General features: G+C 42.0%; 1 protein-coding gene across 2 annotated transcripts in view; it reads left to right on the top strand.

Moving 5' to 3' along the window:
* LOC140204836 (myocardin-related transcription factor A-like) overlaps positions 1 to 17,983 on the top strand; it is a 141,454-nt gene that overhangs the window by 83,939 nt on the left and 39,532 nt on the right. For both annotated transcript variants that reach the window (XM_072271693.1, XM_072271692.1), the window contains 2 exons: positions 12,322 to 12,377; positions 14,834 to 14,909. In XM_072271693.1, the coding sequence (XP_072127794.1) occupies positions 12,322 to 12,377; positions 14,834 to 14,909 (132 nt within the window). The remainder of the gene's footprint in view (positions 1 to 12,321; positions 12,378 to 14,833; positions 14,910 to 17,983) is intronic.

Here is a 17,983-nt window from a genome sequence, read left to right as displayed (position 1 = left end):
TCCAGCTTTTGATATTAATAAGTGGTCTTTATGTCCTGATTCGAATTGTCTTTGTGGAGCAAAGGAAAATGCTTGTGCATGACTTCTCTTTTGGTGTGGGTTATCAGTTGTAGATCAGCTACTATGTAAGACCCTGTGAGGATAGCGGCAAGGAGGTCCGAGACAACCGGGGAGCAGAGCTCTGGCCATTTCCACACAGCCTCTGCTGATACTCCAACTGCATGCTCACTCTCCCCACATTGGCTTCACCTATCTCTTGTCTCTGTTGTAGTTATCCCCTTTGATTCCCTCCTCTCACTCATGTGTGGACCCCTTCCACTCCCTCAAACCTCCTCCTGCTCAGAACCCCCATCCCCCTTTCTCCCTGATGCAGTTACTGCAGTTGAATGTTTATCTGGAAGAAGGTACAGGAGCCTCAGGTTCAGGAACAGTTATTAACCCTCAACCATCAGGCTCTTGAACCAAAGGGGATAGCTTACTTACCCCATCATTGAACTGTTTCCACAACCTATGGACTCACTTTCAAGGACTCTTCATCTTATGTTCTTGATATTTATTGCTTATTTATTTATTACTATTTCTTTCTTTTTGGATTTCCACAGTTTGTTGTCTTTTGCACTCTGGTTGTTGCCCCGTTGGTGAGGTCTTTCATTGATTCTGTTATGGTTATTATTCTATTATGGACTTACTGACATTGCCTGCAAGAAAACAAATCTCAGGCATATATGTATTTTGATAATAAATTTATTTTGAACTTTGAAGCGCAACAAATAACACTAGTGCTTCCTTTCGACTGCCACTGACACCTTCTTAGTTCAATGCATTTGTTTCAAAATGTGAACTAGTCATGCTTGCAGCATTGCTCATCGAGGTTAGTGCAAGAATGTAGTTAAACTATACATTTCCCTGACCTGTATTATGTAAGATAGGTGCTGTGCCCCAGCTGCGTACTCTAATGAAGTTGCCCTGCAGAATGATTGACTGAATGAGCCAATATTGCCTGGAAGAATGAGCAGAGGTCAAATAGAAACAAGGGAGGTTGACAGTGTAGGTGCCGAGAGGTTGGTTCATGATGGAGGAATCCAGAAGCAGCGGACAGAATAGAGTTGTGCACTTACGACTGAGTTGAGGAGAATTTTATTTGAGCTGTTGGCCTCAGGCTGGGAAATCCACCCCAGTGCCTTTTCCTGGGTTAAACCTGTAGCAAATGTAGCAGCCTTTATTTAAATGAATAGGAGATATCCGATCTGGGAGAAAGCTAAACACTGTATTTTATTAGGTTTTAATTAATTGACTTGGTGAATGTTTCAGCTTTTTATCTAAAGAGGTCTAAAATGTTAATTTTTTTGTACCTTCTTCAGTTTTGTTCAAGTGTTCTTGACTGTTTGAATGAGAAAAGAGCAACTTTCCAGTTCTGATGTAAGGTTTTTAACCTGAAACATTACCTTTGCTCTCCTTCAAGGGTGCTGCCCGACCTGATGAGGATATTTGGCACTTTCTGTTTTTATTTTAAATTTCCAGCATTTATTTCTGCAACTCTAATACCCTACTAGTCCCATTTCTTTTTCTCCTCACAGTTCCATAAACCACCCCACTCCCCAAATTCTTCCACGCACTTACACATAAGGGGCAATTTAAGGAGGCTAATCTTGCTAAAGCCAACACAACCTTGATGTGGTGCTTCAAGGATACTCTAAGTATGCTTCCAACCAATCCCACACATTTAGTCTGCCAGTACGCCTTCCTCAGCATTAACCAGGCTTCCAATTAAACAGCTCAGCCTGCTACCCCAAGTACCTGGGAGATTAAAGACCGCTTGTTTCAATCCTTGTATCACAGTAACTTTAAACTACAAGGTTAAGAAATTTTAATTTAAACCAAATAAAGTTTTAAAATGAAAACAAAATCATCCCTTTGCCAATAAGTCCATACTCTGCAGATACTACAAGCAGAGGAGAGGCAAGAATATTGTTAATACACAAACAAAAGTTGCACATTTGTCTCAAGGTTCAGTACCAGCAAAGCCCCGTTTCTTTATAACAAGTCTGAATCATTCTTGTTCTCCATTTGCAAAGCACTGCCACCCACCCTATCCCACCAACACCACATTCTTGCAATAAAAGTTGAGGTATTACTGGGCTACTTTCTTACCGCATCCTTCACCTTTCTATGTCTCACAAGCCAGAGGACCAAAGCAGAACAGTGCACTCAGGTGTATTAGTCCCTCAACATCATCATCATTATGTGCTGTGTCGGATGACATGGACGATCATGGCCTATCCGTAACCATGATTGTTCTTGGCAGATTTTTCTACAGAAGTGGTTTGCCACTTCTTCAGGGCAGTGTCTTTACAAGTCGGGTGATCCCAGCCATTATCAATACTCTTCAGAGATTGTCTGCCTGTCCTATCACCAGGACTTGGGATATGTACCAGTTGCTCAAACGACCATCCACCACCTGCTCTCATGGCTTCATGTGACCCTGATTGGGTGGTGGGGGGGGGGGGTGTGGAGGACAACTAAGCAGGTGCCACACCTTGTCCTAGGGTGACCTGCGGGCTCGTGGGGGGAAGAAGTGCCTTAAACCTCCTTTGGTACAGACATAGCTTAACCCTGCCGCCCATATTAGTCCCTCACCAGTTTAAAATCTCATATTCTTCCTGAGAGAAAGCATTGCCATGAAGTAGATATATTAGTGGTGTTCCAGAGGCTTTTAGATAAGCATTGAGTAAGTAGACATTAATAGAAGGCATTAATTTGCATCATGCTTGACACAGATATTGTGGGCTGAATGACCTCTTCCTAAGCTGTACTGTTCTATAATTAAAGTCACGTTTTCTCACATATTCTATCTGTCTTTCAAATATTAATTTAAACATCTGTGCATTACTTTTCTGTTTTCTTAAATCTTCCTTTGGAAGAATTTTCCCATTTGAAATGTCTAAAACTAAAGGCTATAAATATATTAAAACAAACTAAAGGCCATAAACATCAGGATATCGTTGGAATAATAAGGGCACAGCAAACGCTTTGGCCCACTAACCACCAGCCACCCACGTACACTAATATTACACTCATCCCATTTTGTTTTCCCTATTTACAGCCCCATCATCTGCCCCAGATTCTATAATTCACCTACTCACTAAGAGCAATTTAAAGTGGCCAATTAATATTTCAGCCTGCATGTCTTTGTGATGTGGGATGAAGCCCACATGGTCACAGGGAGAACAAGCAAATTCCACAAAGGCAGCCCCAGAGGTCAGAACTGAACTTGAGTCACTGCAGATGTAAGACTAGCTTTGTCGCTTTCCAGTTACCAACATATCTGATAGGGAATTTATGAGAAACTTCTTTTCGAGCCTCTTACATGTAGAACATAGAGTCCTTGAGGTGAATAGCATAAATGGTTTAATAGGACAGCAAGTACTCGAGTGAGAATTGATTTGAATGATGAATGAGATGAGGTTGGCCAATGCCAGCTATAGTACAGACTGGGCAGGCCTATTTGCTTCAGTGTTCTCAGTTCATTATGTAAAAAGTGAGAGATGGGGAGATATCTGTATGCAAAGTTCAAAGTATATTTATTATCAAAATATGGATACATTATACAATTTTGAGATTTAACTCCTTTTAGGCAGCCACAAAACAAAGAAACCAAAAAGAACCCGTAAAGAAAAGATGGTCAAACATCCATTGTGCAGAGTGAGAAAAAAACAAATCGTACAAACAATAATTAAGCAAATGGACTTCAGAACTGATGTTTTACAAAAGACACAAAGCCAAGCGTCACCGCAGCCGGACCAGGCACAGCTTCAGTTCAGTGCAGAGCTGAGTAAATGTCGTGAGGCCACAGACGCAAAGCCAAGCGTCACCGCAGCCGGACCAGGCACAGCCTCAGTTCGGTACAGAGCTGAGTAAATGTTGTAGAGCAGCGAGCAGAGCCAGCTAGAACTGTCCCATCCCTCACTTCTGGTCCTGACACTCTAACCTTTTTGATCTGGCCCGGCACTTAAACTGCCCAGGCATCAGGTTGTTCCTCGCCCTCGGACGACTCTGGGGCCTGGATCCCGCCGCACGATTCGGCCCATGCCTGACCTTTCCAATTTGCCTCAAAGTACTTGGTTGTTTTGTTTGTCGCCTATAAGTAGCTGCTGGGATTCACCAGTGGCATCTTAAACCGAGTCTACTGCCTGAAGTGTGATGCTGGACCTTTGGTAGATGTAGCGCCTGCTTATGAACCTTGGCCAAGGCTCTTTCTTTTTTAAATAAGGGACTTGAATTACCCAATCCATGGTGTATAATTATGTTTGAATTTACCATTTGAAATCCTGTATGCAAATGGTAAGTAATTTAAATGCAGCTGAAGTTGCTGAAGCAGTTTTTGTCATGATAATATAGCCTTAAAATTGCAGTAGAGATGTATCTTGCATAATATACAGCAGACAGCTGACTTTGGGTGAGATGATTGTAGATCAGCAAAGTAAAGACCCACGTAAACATCACAGAGGAAAATGAGGTTTTTGGTCTATTTTGATGCTTAAATTTTGCACAAGCAAAGGTATGGGATAGTTCTGACTACATTGTTCTACCAGTGATAAATGAATCATTAGATCCTTGTGCTCATTTTCATTTAACCTGGGGGAGAAATATTCTGGGGTGATTACTTCTTGGCAAACTCCTCTGGTTTACCTGCTTGTTACTAATCATACTGACAAGTAGGATTTGCATTAATAGATACTAACGGAAGCATGGCAGTGTCCTTTTCCGAATTAACCAGATAGTAATAAAATTAAAGCAGCATGCTTAATTTAAATTATCTTGTAATCCAAGTCCCTTTAAAAGCAAATGGCTGTTATAAACTCTTATTTGTGTCTTTGGCTGTTACAGACTATTTGTAGTTATCTATTTTGCAGTCTGGATCAGATAACTACAAGCAGTTTATAACAGGCTGTTATTAATCTGAATCACGTTGTGGGAGGTAATACTTACTTTGAAAACGGGAAGGTGCTCAAAGGGTCAGACAAAATCATGTTTCAGGGTGATGACTTTCCACCTATGAAGCAGAGCATCTCTAGCATTTTATTTCAGATTCCCAGCATCTGGAATATTTTGCTTTCTTTTTTGTTTACAACATTTGTTACAAGTCTAGTTGCTCTAGTGAATTGCTTAAATCTGGCTACTTCAATCTTCAAGTGGAAATGTAACAAGCCCTACCAAATTGAATTAAGCTCATTAATCTATGGCAATATTTTGCTCAAATTGGTGATGTACCTGGAGTGATGATTAGAGGTCAAATGAGAAGCAGGCAGGCTTTCCTATGGGAAAGAGTAATCAGTCAACATTTCCGGCCAAGGCCCTTCTTCAGGACTAAGAAAGAAGGGGAAAGATGAACTTGGCCCGAAGTGTCAACTGTTTACTGTTTCCCATAGATGCTTCCTGACCTGCTGAGTTCCTCCAGCATTTTGTGCGTGTTGCTCTGGATTTCTTGCATCTACAAACTTTCTCATGTTTATGCTTTCCTATATCTATTTTATACTGATTTACTTGTTTGAAGACCTATCACACCTCCTCTTAATAGCATCCAAAGTTGGCCTCCTTGCAGATTCTCACCAGTTCTGCAGATGAAATGGGCTCCTGGCGGTCTTCATAAAATCTCCTGATCCAATTTATAACTTGTTTGGATTTCAGTTAGCCTGCAAATATCATTCACAACTGAGAATCTCTTTCACAGTTTGTATACTGACTCTGGCATCCTTTGATGCCTTTTAACACTGTTGATGGCATTCCCAATAGGACTTCTAAAAATTGTGGCAAAGGTTGTAAGTTTAACACAATGCTAAGTTTAGGTAATCATCTGGTGATGGAATCAAGTTTCACTGAGATGCCTTGTCTTTGTTTTATCATTGGTTCTCGGTCTGGTGGATTCGTTCTTCAGGTAAATGTTTGAACCACATCTTACAGTAAGAAAACCGGCAAGAGCCAATAAAGTTTCTGGAATAAACTTGGCAGAATGAAACATGGATTACTCTGTCCCTGACCTGTTTACCCCATTTTGGCAATCCAGCTGGTTCAGAATAAATTTACTGCTGTTTTGTAAAATAATATTTCGCAACAATTGAATTGACTTGTGGAAGAAGTTTGTAATAAGACTGTCTCCCTCCTCCTGTAATTTCAACCCATTTTATTGGTGGGTGGTCGATTTTCAAGGACTAAGTACCAGAGCTGGAAATGAGGCCTATATAAAAAAAAACTTCTCAGTTCTTGTACCTGTCTTTCCCAGTTTCAAACACCCAGGTTATGTGAAGCCCATACATACAGAGTATTTGGGAGGCCAGTGGTATGGATTTGCCCGCTGCAGCAATGCTCCAGGCACCTTCTGTTTGGGAATCTGTTCACAGCCACGTTTCCGACTTGCAAACTGAACAGGTTACGAACAGTTCCCGGGAATGGGACCCTGTCGTAATCTGTGGATGTGTATTTGTATGCTTGGTTTGTCTGGAAAGTGCAGTCAGTTTGTAACACACTACATGATTCTTCTCAAAACGGTTGCATTAGGGGCATCACGGTAGCATAGCGGTTAACATATCTCTCTTACTCACTGGTTCAATTCCAGCACTCTCTATAAAGAGTTTGTACATTCTTCCAGTGACCATGGAGGATAGCTACTATGTATGGATTAGTAGATTAATCGATAACATGGGTGTAATTGAGTGATAGGGGTTCATTGAGCTGGAAGGGTCTGTTCCTGGGCTGTATCTGTAAATGAAATGAAATAAAATAGCATTTTAAGCTGTATTGAGATTTTTCATTTTTACTGCCTTAAGTTTAATTGGTGTAAGTTATCAAATATAGACAACACTGCCAAAACTCTTTGTTTCCTCATGCCTGTTATTTTCCATGTGGTTCCTAGCTCTCTAGTTACCTTAGCCAGATAAGCCAATTCCTTAGCCGTATGAACTGGTATAGAGCAGTTTTGGTGTTTGGAGTCAGTGTGCTAGCCAAATAAAATCCTGAGAATCCCTTCTGAAAGGCCAGCACTTGTCACTTCCTGGTCAAGAGCAGTTTGGAGTGAACCTTAAATTCGGAGAACCTAATAATAAGCACAAAAATTGTGGTCAACCAAAGAAGCAGAAAAAACAAGAATCTTTCTGAGAAACAGGATGACATTACTGAAAAGCAGAACATGTTCACATGCCACTGCTCCATGCTACTGCAGAGGATCAATTCAGCAATAGGTGAGCTTGGGTCATCCTTGTGAAGAGGCAGCTTGCTGTGCGATCATTTCTTGAATGTCACAACCAACCACAGTGGCTAATCAAGTTACTATCCATGGCTATTGATCGCTGAAAGGCAGTATCAATATTAGTGTTGAGTAAGGGTTGGATTTGGCTTTAAGAACCCCACTTGGGAAAATCGTTTGCTAATATTTGGTGGACTTGGACTTAGAGAAATTCAGAATAGTAAGGTTGAAGTAGAATTGTATGTAATATTTGCAAAGTGGTAGAAGGTTAGATAGCAACACGCACAAAATGCTGGAGGAACTCAGCAGGTCAGGCAGCATCTGTGGAAATGAATAAACAGTTGACATTTCAGGCTGAGACCCTTCTTCAGCACTGAAAAGAAGGGGGAAGCTGCCAGACGATTAGATAAATAGCTGTTTTATTGCTTGACAAAAGAAATACAAGACTTTCTATAATTTCCTCTCATTTCTTAGCAAGTTCAGCAATTTCACCACATCCAAGGAACTTGCTTACAGTCATTGCCACCCGTTATCCCCTTTGGAACTGCAACTGCTGAACTTGGGGCTTGTTGTAGCAGACAATTTTGCATTTTAAATTTAAAAGTAACGTTCAAGGGTTTTCCCCTCTTGACGTGATGTACAAATGGCAGCCTTATACATTGTAAATGTTGTGGTTCACTGACCTCTATTTGTAAGCCCGTTGTGTCACTCAGTTTTGAGTATGAACCTTCAATGTGATTTGTAAAATGATGATAATAAAGATTATAGATCAGATGCAATCTCATTAAATGGCAAATCAGGCTGAATGGTTTGTTCCAGACAACAGGAATTCTGCAGATGCTGGAAATAGTTTGTTCCAGTATGGTTTTGTTTTTTTTTAGTGTGTATGTTTTAAGTTTACAATAAACCTTGGTACTTTAAAGCCTGGCAGTAGCCATAAGACATAGGAGCAGAGTAAGTCCACCTGGCCCATTGATTCTGCTCATCGTTCAATTATGGCTGATTTGCTATCCCTCTCAACCCTATTCTCCTGCCTGCTGCCCGTAACCTTTGACACCCTTACCAATCAAGAACATACCATCCTCAGTTTTAGATACACCCAATGACTTGTCCTCCACAGATTCACTGGCCTCTGGCTCAGAAATTCTTCCTCGTCTCTGTTCTAAAGAGATGTTCTTATATTCTGAGGCTGTGCCCTCTGGTCCTAGACTCCTCCATTATTGGCACACTATCTAGGCCTTTCAATATTCAGTAGGTTTCAATGAGAACACCCCCCCCCCCGCCATTCTTCCAAACTCCAACAAGTACAGGACCCTTTCATTCTTGTGAACCTCCTCTAGACTCTGTCCAATGCCAGCACATCCTTTCCTAGATAATCGGACCCAAACTGCTTATAATACTCCAAGTGCGGTCTGACCACACTGGTTTAACTATACATATTTATTTGTGAAGGTGGTTCAGCCACCCTCGAAATCTGGACCAGTTTCCAGTTTCCCAGGATCCCAAAGCTGTTTTTTCCACTCTCCTGCATTTCTTCCTCCTGTTGTTTTCAAACCAGTTTTGGTGTCTGTTATATTGTAGCCTGTCTCCTTTACCTGCTCGCCTCGTGTAGGCACTAATAGTACCTGCTTCCTTTCTGGTTTTCTTGTTCTAGAGGAAGATGATTCCTGCTCTCAGAGTGTAGCTGCATTAATACAATTTGCTTATATAAAAATCTAGACCTTGGAGCATAACTTTTGCACTAAATTTGCATCAAGCTAATTTGCTTCAAAGGAGACATGCATAGTCACTACATTACTTGTGGCATTGTGTATGGCTTGAAACAAGTATCACCCATAGAACAGGAAATCTCTCATTCACTTGATAGTATGAAGCTTGGCTTTTGATCTTGTTGCAGTCTGTTATGTTACTTTTCTGAAACTTGGACTGATTCATGGGAAACCTGCATAAATGTAAGAATGTAATTTTCTAATAGGTTTTGAATCCTTTTGGTTATAGTTTCTGGTTGCCAGACCACATCTAGAGTTGTTGCATATAATTTTAGAAGTTCAGTATATGTATGACCTGTTTAACTTATTTTGCATTTCATACCCAGGTAGTTATTTTGTGTGTAGTTTATCTTTTCTCCAGTGCCGAACTGAACTCAAATTGTAAAATGCTCGTGTCTTGATTGTGTGAGCTTTATCTCCTCCCCCAAAGGCATTTCGCTATGCTTTAGGTTTTATGGGCATGCTGAGCACAGGAATGAGGGGGTGTAGGACAGAGCCTGGTACTCCTGCTCATGATGTTACTCGTAGCGTGGAGAGGAAGTGCAGCTTTTCTTATGGGCGGAGAAACGGAAGAGAGCGGTGACCACTTCTGCACATTTCAGCTATTGATTAGGATCGTAAAGTGATACAGCACAGGAGGCTGCCGTTTAATTAACCTGGCCCTAGCTGCCTCATTGAAGGCAACAGTCCATTGGTCCAGCACATCACCTTTTACAATAATGCAAGTGGTTCCCTTAAAGTATGTATCCAGTTTACTTTTGTTTGGTGTGTTGCAGGCCAAAATAGTTTGTATATTTAAATCTCTAAAACAGAAACTCCTCCTTTAAGTCTTAAAGCAACTCAGCAGGTCAGGCTGTAAACGGTCAACGCCTTGGGCCGAGATCCTTCAGCAGGACGTTGCTGAAGGGTCTCAGCCCAAAACGTCGACAGTGCTCTTTTCCATAGATACTACCTGACCTGCTGAGTTCTTCCAGCATTGTGTATCTGGTGACGTATAAGTGATCTGTTTGCCTTGGTCGCTGGCATCTGGTGTTCAACAGTGCCTTGTTCTAGTGTTAGGAGTGGTCATTGTTCATATGTACATTTTGAGATTGGTGCAGTGCTAGAGTACAAAGTTTGACAGAGGTGTAACTCTGCATCTGATCTTGCTCTATACATCAGGGAGTAGATGATGGGCTGCAGTTATTTGCTGTGGGACGCACACCACTACTTCCGCAATTCGTAATTAATTTATTACAAATTTCACCTTAAAGGATGGGGCTGCAGTCTGTGAGGTTGTTAGGGGACAAATTTGTTTCTGCAGTGAAAGTTATTGAAGTTGTCTCAAACCAGACGTGTGCACAACTAAAGAACCCACACTTCAAACTGGATCACTTTATAGCATGTAGCTTTACAGCGCCAGTGAACCGGGTTCATATCCCACCGCTGTACATTCTTCCCGCTTCCTCTGGGTGCACTGGTTTCCGAAGGCGTACAGTAAAGGTTAGTAGGTTAATTGGTCATATGGTGCAGGCTGCTTGGGAACAGAAAAGGCCCATTACTGTGCTATATCGCTAAATACATAAATAAAATGCAGATAGCATTAATGTGTAATGTCCATCATATAATGGACATAAGGGGAGACAAAGCTTTAACCCCTTTGAACCAGTCCACCCATATAATAAGGTTGATCTCTTTATACTTAGGGATACCCCCCCCTCACCCCAGTAACCTTGCTGATAAAAGAAAGATCTATTTCTATTGTATAAGTTTTCTGTGAATAATTGAAGTTTTGGGAGAAGATGTTCCAGATTTGGAATGAAATGGCGTAAGGAATAGCATCAGGGTATACAGCCTGATCTAATTTTCAGGCTTAACTCCCGTTTTCATGCCTGAAAACCATAACCACTGATTTCCCCCCACAATCCAAAAACCTGTTTCTGACTTGGCATTCACAGCTCTCTGTGGTACGCTCTGTGAAAAGGTACTCCCTAAACAACCTGCTTCCAATTTTAAGCTTTTATGTCTCTCTAATCCAATATTTTAATTTTTTTGTACCTTTTTAATCATCTTGAACAACACACAGAGGTCCCCATTATTACTCAAAAGAAGTCAAACGGAAGCTTTGGAACCTACAAAGAAGATTCATGGTTTATGAGTTTGTATTTCAATTTAATTTTTGTTTATTTTTGTTGCTGATTTTACGTAGGGCTACGCACTGTAGTGGTGAGTGGCCAGTCTTTATCCAGACTTGTACACCTCTTGTGTGGGGTTACAACAGGAAGGACTTGTAAAGTCCATTAACTTTACGATCTATAATGAAATGTTATTCTTCCAATGGCAATCCATTCAAAAAAAGCCCTGGAATTCCTTCTCTAAAAATTTCTGTCCCTCACTTCCTCCCTTGACAATTCTCTAAAACACCTCACTGTGACAGTCAGTCAATTGCCCTATCTGCTATCTGGCATGGCTCAGAATCTATTGATTTGATGCATATATAAATTGAATGGTCAGTTTTATTTTGCAAGGTGAAGAAATCTTAATCCAGAGGTCATAGGCTTAAGTTGAGAGAAGAAAGACTTATTTATTGAGATACAGTGTGAAATAACTGCTTCGAGCCACACCACCCAGCAATCCCCCAGTTTAATCCTAGCTTAATCATGGGACAATTCACAATGACCTATTAATTTACCAATCGGTACGTCTTTGGACTGTGGGAGGAAACCAGAGCAGCCGGAGGAAACCCACGCGGTTACAGAGAAAACAAAAACTCCTTACAGACAGCGGCAGGCCCTAACCTAATCACAGGACAATTTACAATGACCAATTAACATACCAACCAGTATGACTTTAGACTGTTGGAGGAAACCCACACAGTCACGGGAAGAACGTATAGATCCTTGCAGATGGCAGCAGGATAATAGGAACATGAGGGGCATTTTTCTTTACCTGAAGAGCGGTATGTATGTGGAATGAGCTGCCAAAGAAAGTGCCAGACAGGTTCAATTAGAATGTTAAAAAACATTGGATTGGTAAGGATGCAGGGCTTCCCAACGCGGGGTCCACAGACCCCTCAGTTAATGGTAGGGGTCCATGGCATAAAAGGGGTTGGGAACTCCTGGTTTAGAGGGATATGGGCCAAATGCAGACAAATGGGATGGACTCAGATCGCCAACTTCGTCAACATGAATGGGTTGAGTTGAAAGACCTGCTTCCACACTGTCTGACTCAGAGTATCCTTGTTGATCGTGCTCTTGCGAAGTACCGTGATGTTTTGATGCATTGCTATAAGTGAAGGTTGTTGCTATGGTTTAACTTTTCTCACTCTTCCAGCTCTGAAGAGTCCTGCTGCATTTCACGAACAGAGGAGAAGCTTGGAAAGGGCACGGGTAAGCAATATTTAAATCTTGTTTCTGAATGTTGTTTCTTCCTTTTTGCACAGACTTGAGCACAAAACGTTTGTTAGTGAGTTGAACCCTGTTCTTGCCAAAGCCACCATTAAACTGTTATAAACAAACAAACATGCTTCTTGCTAGGTTAAAGAGCAACCTAACAGAGATGTTAATATTGATGTGTTCCTGAGATAGCAGTAAAGATTTCCCAGGATGATAAATCTAACAGTCAAATGAGCAATTCAAGAGTAATTCTTTTCTTAGAAAGTGCTTGCCATTGGGAGCTCATCACCAAATAGTGGATGGGTTGCCAGTCATGTAGGGTGCTTTGTACTGGATGTAGTAAGCTTGAGTGTTGAAGAAGCTGCATTTATCTAGACAAGTGCAGACTATCCCTTCACTCTGATGAGTTGTGTGGGGTGGGGGGAGAGGCTCTGAGAAGTTGTGCAATTTTCTCCTTGCAAGATGCCCCATCTCTTGCCCTTGCAGCCACTGTTTTTTGTGGCTCCACCTGGCAGCAATTTACCAAGGTGGCTTCAACAGCACTTCCTGCATCTGCAGCCTGCGAAGCTAAAGGTGTGTGGGAGTGCTGTTGCTTACCGGACTCCCTCCGAGTCTCCCAGTACTTGAATTTGGAAATAGGTTAACATTCCTTCGTTGTTGCTTGGTCCAAAACGTGGAGCTCCTAGCCAGTAGTACTGTGTCAATACTACCATCTTGTAAACTGCAGAAGCTCAGTAATCCAGCTCACCACTGCCTTAAAATTAGAGTGATGCCTATGCTCATATTATCAAATGAATGGAGAAAATGTTGGAGAAAGCTTATGCAATGAAAAAGCTGCAGCATTGTTGGATCTCAGTATATAAACACATTGCAGATGGCCCATTGCCTCTAAGTTCTGTAATTTAAATTGCAAACTTAATGGTGCTATGAATGGACCTTCAGCATAGGGCACACATGTCCCACGGAACTGATGCCTTGCATATTTACCTGTCTGTATCATCTCACCTGCATCAGATGTGGAGGGTTAAAAAAAAGTGCTTAGAAGCTAAAATGTTTGGAAGGTAAATACCTTGCAGTGTGCAGAACACCACTTTAGCTACGTAAAGCACACAAGAACACACTTTTAGTCAGCAGGATGTTGCTCATTAATTCTAGGAAAATGGCGGCAGAGAGAGACACAACGTGGAAGCAGACCCTGCAGTGTCTCTGCTGACCATCAACACCCATTTTCAATAATACGTGAATCCCATTTTCTTTCTCCCCACCCTCTCCCGGATTTTATCACTCACATATACATCCCAGCCTGCAAAAACTCATTTCAGGGAGGTAGCACCATCAATTTGGGGGAGACCTCCGGGAGAGGTGGGATGTCTGCAATAGAGTAGCTCCTTAGCAGCTAGCCAGCTAGTTTAAATAATGTTAGCTAAGCTAATGAACGAATGGCACCTGTTAAATGCACCTCAACAGTCTTAACCCACCATGGGCAATAGAAAAGTCACTGTTGCAAACAGCGCAGCGAGCAGTACTGTCATTATTTTTGACCCCTATTAGGCAGGGGTACACTTTAGGGTAGTCTGGGATAACGTAAGTTTTATATTTGTTTTGGAACACTGCCACTCTGACCTTTTTTGGAACTCTCTCGCTCTTGCTCTCGCTCTCTATCGCGCGCGCTCTCTTGCTCGTCGCTCTCACTCGTACTTGCTTTCTTGCTCTTGCTGCTCGCGCTTGCTTGCTCACGCTCTCTCTCGCGCTTGCTTTCTCTCATGCGCGCTCTCTCGTCGCTCTCACTCGTGCTTGTTCTCTCGCGCTCTCTCGTGGTCACTCTCACTCGCGCTTTCTTGCTCTTGCGCTCGCTGTCTCACGCGTTCTCTCACGCTCGCTCTCAAAAGATTCAATTTCCGGGACATTGTATATAATTTTACGGGCATCAGGGAGCCACTATTAATATGCGGGAGACTCCCGGAACTTCCGGGAGAGGTGGGATGTCTGACTAGGACACTAGGGACATCTTACAGCAGCCGGTTAACTTACTGACCCAATGATAAACGATGGGAGAAAACTGGAGCACCCGGAGGAAACACACACAGTCACGAGGGGGAGGGGGTAGATGGGGTTACAAACTCCAGCAATGGCTAAGGTCGGAATTGAACCTGGTTGCTAGAGCTGCAACACTACACCACTCCATGTTCACAATGCCATTTAAAAAAAAGTTCCTGCTGGACTCAGTCCACAAACTAAGTGAGCAACAGAGGAGCAAGATGACCCACTGTGGCCTTGAGAGCTTTAAACTGCTTGACTGTGGAGACAGCATCTGGTGAATTAATGCGCTAAGGAGTGGAGCTATGGAGAGTATCAGCACGGTTCGTAGATGTAACTTTGACACTGCCATGTGCCAACATCATGGACCTCCTGGATCCTCAATGTAACCAGCTGTTTTTGTAAAATTGCAGACTGAAGACTATTTAAAGAGAAAGATACGGTCACGTCCAGAGAGAGCAGAGTTGGTCAGAATGCACATACTTGAAGGTAAGATGTATGGGATCATACACTTCTATGGCATGTTCTATGTAAAACCCGCTGTGAATCTTAGAGTGTGACATCCTAAAATACTAAATGGAAATGTGTACAGATGGCCAGAACTAATTAAAATAAACTTAATTTTTTTTTCCATTTTATATTGTTGAGTTTTGTAAGTTTCCTATTTAGCCATTGAAAGTATTTGTTATACCGAAGAGGAAACTGGCAATTCCATAAAACTGCTGAGACTAGGTAATTTTATTAAACTGCTGGGACTTTTCAACTTGATTAAGGAAACAGAGGTGAAATACAGTTTAGCCATGCTCCAACAGGATGCTGGGGAACAAAAACTTGAGGCAAATCGATCTCCTGATACAGGACTTTGGCTGAGTCTGAGTACAGCACATAGTAACTATTTGGTTCAATAGCTGTACGGCTGTCCAACTAGATCATTAGCTGCCTACTACATCTCTCCCTATTCAACAAATATTCTTCTGTTCTGTGCGCCAAAATGGATGTCTTTATATTCCTCCGCATTGTATTCCGTTTGCCGTGTTCTTATTCTATTTGCCCATATCCCCTACGCCTCTCCTTCCTACCCACATCCTACCTAGTGTACAGTCAGCAGTAAGGATATAAATATAATATTTGGTGCCTTCAGCCAAATCGTTGATGTGACTTGTGAATGGCTGGGGCCCAAGTACGAGCCCCTTTACTAACCCACCAGTCATAAGCTGCCAGCCTGAGAGGGAACTGTGCATGCCCATTCTTTGCTTTCAATCCAATAACCAGTTCTGTGTTTACGTCAGAACAAGCCGTTAATTCTGAGCTCTAGCCTTGTTGTTAAATCCCCCCTGCGGAACTTCATAGAAAACCTTCTAAAATGCAAGTACGTAATTTCCTCATTTTTCTCTCATCCATTATTCACTTCCTCAAAAGAGGCCCACAGATTAATTAAACTGAAATCCTGCTTAAATTCATGTTGTCTGCTTAATTCTACAAGATGACTATAGATTTTAGCGCATCTATTATCACTCTTGGGCTAACAGGTTGGTAGTTCCAATTTTTGTCTGTCTCACCTTTCTTATCTAGTGGGGTTACATTTGCTTTCTTCCTTTCCATGTGATCATCCAGAATCTATGGAACTACAGAAGGTCAATACCCAGTGTGTTCATCGACTCTCAAGCCATCTCTCAAAACAAGTGGAAATTATCGAGACTCTGGAATTTGTCCATTTTCTAGCTCACCATCTTCTCTAGAATTCATCATCATCATTATTATGTACCATGTCATATGTTGTGGGCGCTCATAGTCCATGACCTATGATAGTTCTTGGCAAATTTTTCTACAGAAGTGGTTTGTCATTGCCTTTTTCTGGGTTGTGTCTTTACAAGACGGGTGACCCCAGCCATTATCGTCAGAGATTGTCTGCCTAGTGTCAGTGGTCGCATAACCAGGACTTGTGATAACCAACTGCTCATGCAACCATCCACCAGCTGCTCCCACGGCTTCACGGAACCCTGTTCGGGAGGCTAGGCAGGTGCACACCTTGCCCAAGGGTGACCTGCAGGCTAGTGGAGTGAAAGAGCACCTGACACCTCCTTTGTGGCTACGTACAGCTCCAACACCATATACAAGTTTGCTGATGATGCCACTGTTGCAGGCTGTATCAAAGGCGATGATGAATCAGATTGAAAATTTGGCTGAGTGGTACTATAACAACAATCTCTCACTCAGTGTCAATAAGACCAGGGAACTGATGTAGCCTTCAGGAAAGGGAAACCAGTGGTCATTAACCAGTACTCATCAGAGGATCAGGGGTAGAGAGGGTCAGGGTCAATAATTTTAAAATTCCCGGGTGTCACTATCTTTCCTGGACCCATCATGTAAGTGTAATTGCAAATAAAGCACAACAGCATCTCTACTTCCTGTAGAGAATTGGCATGTCATCAAAAACCTTGGCAAAACTTCCATCAAGGTGTGGTGGAAAGTGTGCTGACTGCCTGCTCTTCCTTCTTCCCTTTCTCCCATGGTCCACTCTCCTCTCCTATCAGATTACTTCTTCTCCAGCCCATTACCTTTCCCACCCACCTGGCTTTACCTATTACCTTCTAGCCGGTCCTCCTTCCCCTCCCCCCCTTTTTATTCTGGTGTCTGCCCCCTTCCTTTTCGCTCCTAAAAGTCTCATACCAAAATGTTGACAGTTTATTTATTTCCACAGATGCTGCCTGATCTGCTGAGTTCTTCCATCATCTTGTTTGTGTTGCTTTGTATACCTATGCTAGTTATAAACACTGATCATTCACCCAGTTAACCACAGCTGATCCCCTCATACCTGATAGTTTCCTTTGCTTAGATTTAAAAGAATCAAGGTATTGATGGGCAGGTGAGAGGATAAATTGCAGAGATGCAGAGAAATAGGGAGAGGGGGAATGGGATTGATGAGAATATTCTGTTGGAAGCCTCTGGGCTGAATGGCTTCCTTCTGTTTTAATCATTAAGTACACAAAATTATAAAATCACAAATTGGCCAGCAAGTTCAGAGGAATAAGACATGCAGCAGGCATTGAGAATCCCCAGAACCTATTCTTTAGTTGCACCACATCATACAATAACATATTGACATCAGTTCCCTTTGTGATCAGTTCCCCTATAGAACCTCTAAGTCACCCCAAAAGTTAAGGTTGGTAATTTACAACCATGGTGTAATAATGAATTGCTAATTATTCATGCAGAACCCATCAGCGTCTCCATTCTGGGTCACAGATTCTCAATTCTCTATATTATTGATGGTTTTAAACATGTCAGGTTTTAATATTTCATTAGGCTTCCTTTTGTTACCATCAATGTATTCATTTTCTTTATTTTTCCTTTTTTTTACCCCTAATTTGACTCTGATTTACCATGTTCCTCCCAACAGTTTTTCTTCCTGAGTGTGAAATCTCATTGGTTGGGGAGGTAGACTGTTGGGCCCCATTGCTTGCCAAGATCCCAGACGCTTTGCTGCTCTGTTATCATATTTCCAGCAAGTTAGACCAGAAATTTTCTTTAGCTGAAGACTGCTGACACGGTCCCACAGGATC

The sequence above is a fragment of the Mobula birostris genome, chromosome 11, assembly GCF_030028105.1.
Source record: "Mobula birostris isolate sMobBir1 chromosome 11, sMobBir1.hap1, whole genome shotgun sequence".
NCBI lineage: Eukaryota > Metazoa > Chordata > Chondrichthyes > Myliobatiformes > Myliobatidae > Mobula > Mobula birostris.
The sequence above is the reverse complement of the archived record's forward strand: the minus strand, read 5'-3'. Positions and strand labels throughout refer to the sequence as shown.